Raw genomic sequence first — 6,035 nt, forward strand, 5'->3', positions numbered from 1 at the left:
GGCTGGGGATTCGAACTCGCCACCTTAGGTGTATGTGGCTGGCGCCTTAGCCGCTCGAGCCACAGGTGCCGAGCCCACCTGGCCATACATTGCAAACAAATTTTTCCACTCAAATCTCCAAACTCACTATTTGGACTTTGCCCCCAAGACTATGGACAGACACACAGTATAATCTGATCCCTGGGGAAAAGAAACCAACTCCTGACCAATATCCTAAGTTATTTGAATAGAAACTCCTACCTCCTTCAAGGTGAAATGTTAGGCAGTTCCTACCAAAGCTGTTTCTGTAAGTGGAAAAAAAGTATCACCAGAACCCTTTTTTGATATTAGAAGCAAAAATTTAGATTCACAGAGGCTTAGAGGAGGACAAGTACAATATCAAAGGGACTCCTAAAATATATTTTAGGCATAATTTTACATCTCTGCTTTACCACATAGGGATGATACTTTCCCCATTGTTTGTCTGCTAATGCCTTTCAAATACTGTATTTCATTTTATTGTGTAATAGCTCCAAGAATAAACAAATTACACAACTGTTTGACAGGTGTCTTTTAAACATAAGCAAATGTCAGTAGGTAAAAAAAAATGCAGCGTTCTTGCCCCTTTCTAACTCCGCCCACTCTAGGAAAAGGCCATCTGCTATTTTTCACCATCTACCCCGCCTTCCCCCGCAACTGCTCAAACTCACTTAAAAAGCACACCACCGTATGGCCTCCTCCCATACACTAAAGAACTTTGAACCAGTCCAGGGTATCTGACTGCTTTTTTTATTTTTGAGATAAGAGTCTCTCTCTGGAGCCCAGGCTAGAGTGCAATGGTATCATGATAGCTCACAGCAACCTCAAACTCCTGGGCTCAAGCCATTCTCCTGACTCAGCCTCATAAGTAGTGGGGACTATAGGCATAAGCCATGGTGCCCAGCTAATTTGTCTACTTTTAGTAAAGACAGGCTCACACTCTTGCTAAGGCAGATCTCAGACTCCTATCTCAATTAATCCTACTGCTTAAGCCTCCCAGAGTGCTAGGATTATAGGCACGAGCCACTGCACCCAGCCCTAAGTGTTCTTTAATTGAGCTGTAAGCCCATGCCAGGTCACTCTGAACACTTGCCATTAGTCATACCCAAAGAGCCCTGACCACAATTTCTAGGCTACCATATGACCCAACAAGTCTTCTCCTAGGCATATATCCAACAGAATTGAAAGCCAGGACTCAAGTAAGCATCTGTACACTCATGTTCCCAGCAGGACTATTCACAATAGACAAAGGGTAGAAACCACCCAAATGTCCACCAGCAGATGAATGGATAAACAAAACGTAGTATATCTATACAAGGGAATACTACTTAGTCAAAAAAAGGAATAAAATTTTGATCTATGCCATAACAGGGATGGACCTTTAAAACATTATGCTGAGTGAAATAAGCCAGGTGCAAAGGAAAAACACCATATGATTCCAATTATATGCCTAGAAAACATAAATTCATAGAGACAGAAGGCAGAATAGAACTTACCAATGGCTGGAATGAGGCATGGAAAAGGGAGTTATTGTTTAATGAGTTGTGGGAGCCGCTGTTTAATGGGAAGTTAATGTTGAGAATCATGAAGTCTGGGGTATAGATAGTGGTGATGGTTATGCAACACTGTGAATGCATTTAATGCAACTGAATTGTACACTTACCAATAATGATAACTATTATGTCATGTATATTTTACTACAATAAAAAATTACTTAGGGGAAAATAGTCTTGTCTACCCTCCATAGTGGTGGCTTGGAGGGCACCTAGGATTTCAGGACAGATTCATAGTTCAGAATTTGGGAGGTTGACAACCTCATCTATATTCCAAGTCTGCCCCTGTCCTGAGTAGAGTGAGGATCTAAAAATGAGACCTGGAGGTGAAGGTATCAGGAATGTTCCCATGAAGAGACAGCTATGGGCACCAAAGAGACAACTTCCAAGCTTCCAGGCCACTCAGAGCCTTCCCACTCCCCCTCCCCACGCACCCCAGATCCCCTCCACAGGAGGAAGATCAATGGTCAGAAAGAAAATAAAAAGGGAGAGACTTGGCCAGGCCAACTCTTTGGAATTTATGTAAACTCTTTTTCTTTTACTTACTTTTCAAGTGTCATGAGAATCACTTTTGGAGCAAGCAGGCTACAGAAAGATCCTTCTCAGCCTAATGGTAAATACATACCATGATACATATATAATTTTTTTTTGCAGTTTTTGGCTGAGGCTGGGTTTGAACCTGCCACCTCCGGTATATGGGGCTGGCGCCCTACTCCTTTGAGCCACAGGCGCCACCCATATATATTATTATATACATGGACAGGGAGTAAGGAAACTTTGGAAAGTGGAGTTAGTAATTTCTTCCCAGGTACGTCGTGCTCAACTATTGCATTTGTAATTGTTCCAAAGTAAAGACAGGCTTCCGACCATAAGGTTTTATACTAGTTCTTCTTCCTCTTAACTACTCTCTGGAGAATTAGTAAGCCACCAACACAAACATTATTTGCTACAACAAGTCAATGTTTAGAACAAAGCCTCTCAAAACTTTGTGGAGTGAGTGAATAGATACGTCAAATGAAAAACCGTAGGCAGAACCAGCAAGTCAAAATCTCAGCAAAATGGGGGAAGAGGAGGCGTTCATGGTATTGGCTGGGCGCACGGCAAGCAAGGTGCTAATGAGATGTTGATGATTGCTTCCTCGCTCCCCCACCCCTGGCCCCATATTAGCAGGCAGGGTTAACCAGGCAACCACTAAAGGCAACTACTTCCTATTACCTTTGTTACTCCCCCATAAAAAATTGAGCAGACTTATTGTTTAAGCACGAAAGGAGTCCTCAATGAGCCAATATCCTGTTTGAATAATTTAGGATGGGGCACAGATCAGCCCACACAATACATCTGTGTGGGAGAAAGCCCCACTCGGGCGCATCCACTTCCTACATCTACAGCCGGCTGCCCTGTTTAAAAATTCCCCTGTTACAGTCAGCTAGGAAAAAAAAAAGCCCAGTTTATCAGAAGGCTAAATATATTGTCCCTTATTAGGCAAATGCTTCACCTGCTTGGCCAATTAGCTTCCGCTCCCAGAAAGACTAGTTCAACAGGTTTCCATTTTCTCTTCCTCGGCCTGCCGGCTTGGGGAAGGAGGCTGTCCCTTGACTTTGACCCTCCCCTTCCCTCCCTCCCGGCCTTTCCACGCCGGGTCGGACCAATCGCGCGGGCTCGGACGTTTGGGTCCCGGCGCCAGCGGTGCTCTCGGCCATGCTTGCCCTGCGGACCGGTCTGAGCCTGGGGCTGGGCGCGGGGCTGGGCGCGGCGTGGCTCGCTTGGCCTGCGCCCCGAGCTCGGGGTGCCGCGACGGGCAGAGGGATCCGGGAGCGCGGGGGTCCCGAGGTGACCTCCGCACACGGCCCCGATGACCGAACTACAGCAAGATGTGGAAGACACAAAGCCTGCGAAAGTGCTCGGGAAGAGAGAGAGCAAAGTTGGCTCAGCCCAGTAAGTATTCTCAGCCGGGACCCAGCCGCGGGGCGGAGAGCGCGCAGCCACAACTCCTCCCGGGGACGAGTTTCCAGTGGAAACGGGTTCTGGAACTTTTCCGTGGAGCAGCTTGTGGCCTGACCTCCTCTGTGGCGCCGGATCTCTCGTTCTGTCTCTCTGTCCACCCCCACTCCCCTTTCTCTTTCTCTCTCTTCTTTTTCCTTCCTCATATTCTGTAGTAGCGAAAACGCACAGGAACATTTCAGGAATTCATTGCAGCTTGCAGTCCGGTAGAGGTGTGAATTATGTGACCTGAAAGCATGAGTGGTGTTTTATAATTCCCAAGGGAGGTCTGGGGAAACTATTTAAATCCCCGAGCCACGTCAAGAAAAGTCTCTAACAAGGATTTCAGCTGTCCTGCTTCTCAACGACGTCTGGGGAAGAGTTAGCTGTCTCTGGTTATTAGCTGTCATCTGGTTATTAGCTTCACGCTGATGTGTTCTTTTGTTACTTGATTGAGAGACGGTGGGTGTCTTTCCCCCATCCTCTTCGTTGTTTCCACTCGAGAGAAGAAAAGCAATGGAAAACATGAACGCACTTGATCTTTCCCTTCAGAGACCCCTGAGTTTGGTTGGCTACCTGACACAAACTTGTTAAATGGAGAGGTGGGCGTAGGGGTGGGCGCAGGGAGCACGATAAACGTATAGTAAAAGAAAACACTTCAAATATGACTTGTGACTGTTCTCTTCAAAATATTTACGTGCATAATAAGAGAATTTGTGCATCGTCGGACCTACAAAATCTTCTGTTTTAACACAGTGAAAACTCAAATATTTTTATTACAAGGATTAACTGCAATGAAACGGATTTATCTTCTGTACTACTTTGGATTTTTTTAAATCAGGAAATATTATGTAATGATTATTCCCATTCTCTTAAAAAGAAAAGAATCTCTCAATATTTGCTTATTGTATCACCAGGATATGTCACTGTAACATTGACAGTATCTGAAGGATCCCATTTTACTTTATGATGTCACATTACTGGAGTCACTAAAATGATGCATTGCTACCAATTTGAAAAGATGCTAAATTCTTTTAATAGTGAAATTTCAACCGCCACTCATTATTTCAGCATTTAGTCATCACAGCCTTGTTTTATAGAAAGAATTTTGTGTGTAAAAGCATTTTCCATCTGTGCGTCTTTTGAAGTCTGGGCTGAAGTTTTGGAAAAATATCTTTATTAGCTGCTTTGGTTTGTTGTTCCAAAGGCTTTGGTCGTATCATCTTCCAGTGTCTCCGCTTTTCTTGGCTGTACTTCGCTTTACCCTCCCAGTATTGTCAACTAACCCGGGAATTCTTTAGGATAAATAAATGACTGAGAAAAAAAATTGCTATAGGTAAAACCACCCTACAATGTTTTTTTGTTTTGTCACCCCAAAATAAAATCCTAACTTTATAATAATTCAAATCTAGGAAAAAGATGAACTTTCAAAGAGCACCTATTTGAATGGCACTGAATCATTCTTTTAGTTATTGCTCTGAAGAAGAGGCAATGTGGGATAGATTTTTCACTGTTTTATAGTTGTTGGAGGAGACAGCAGTGCCAAATGGCAGAGCAAACACTAGCATCCCAGGACTTTAAAGTCCTAGCCCAAGGCTCAACCAGAGGCAGCATTTAGTTCTAGTTACACAAAGCAGAATGATTCAAATCTACCTAACAGCTACCAAGTTTTGCCTAGTCTGCATTCTCTGTGGCCTAAATATTCAATTAAGAAGATCGTTTTGCTTGGTTGAAATGTCTGCTGTAGCATGTAAACAAATCCTCTTAATTCAAAACTCTATGTTGGGAAAATATGTAGAAAATAAGCCCAGCCACACTGAAGCTCAGAGCCCCAACATGGCCCTTTGTTTGGAGTGGCCAGTTTCACAAATTCATTTCAGTTCAGCAAACCATGGAATATCTTACTTGTTTAATAATGATGGGCAGGATAGATGTGATTTCATATTTGCCCTTCTGGAACTCCAAGAGCAGGATAAGTGGGGAAGACAGAAATGTATATTACTGTCAAGGCACATGGTGGCCCTTGCCACATTAAACACACAGAAAAGATCCTATAAAACGGTTGACCTATAATTGAATTTGCGGTTAAGATGTTTACCTATTTGGCAGTCTTTGGTTAACATCTGTTGGTTTTGTTGGTTTGTTTTTCCCTACAAAGTATTTTCTAAACCTACTGCAGTCTCTTCTGATTCAGTCTAAGATTTTAGTTGCTGTAAGCTCTTAAACTCTTGCTTTGGTATCAACATAAGGGTAATTTAAGAGGGAGGGAAGGAGGTATGACACCACATTGATTGGGTGATATGATAATTCCATATTAATATCATTTTAGGTTGCCAGATTTTTCTCTATGTTTGTTTGTTTGTTTTGAGACAGAGCCTCAAGCTGTCCCCCTGGGTGGAGTGCTGTGGCATCACAGCTCACAGCAACCTCCAACTCCTGGGCTCAAGCGAGTCTCCTGCCTCAGCCTCCCCAAGTAGCTGAGAC

The 6,035-nt window shown here is 43.6% G+C and overlaps 1 protein-coding gene across 1 annotated transcript in view; it reads left to right on the plus strand.

Annotated features, from left to right (window-relative positions):
• Positions 1–3,304: 3,304 nt before the first annotated feature.
• The window catches only part of GRAMD2B (GRAM domain containing 2B), a 65,974-nt gene continuing 63,243 nt past the window's right edge, over positions 3,305–6,035 (plus strand). Inside the window, exon 1 of the mRNA XM_012811478.2 lies at positions 3,305–3,506. Within this exon, the coding sequence (XP_012666932.1) occupies positions 3,424–3,506 (83 nt within the window). The 5' untranslated portion in view covers positions 3,305–3,423. The remainder of the gene's footprint in view (positions 3,507–6,035) is intronic.

This window comes from Otolemur garnettii, unplaced genomic scaffold, assembly GCF_000181295.1.
Source record: "Otolemur garnettii isolate 467f Iridium unplaced genomic scaffold, OtoGar3 scaffold00160, whole genome shotgun sequence".
Lineage (NCBI taxonomy): Eukaryota > Metazoa > Chordata > Mammalia > Primates > Galagidae > Otolemur > Otolemur garnettii.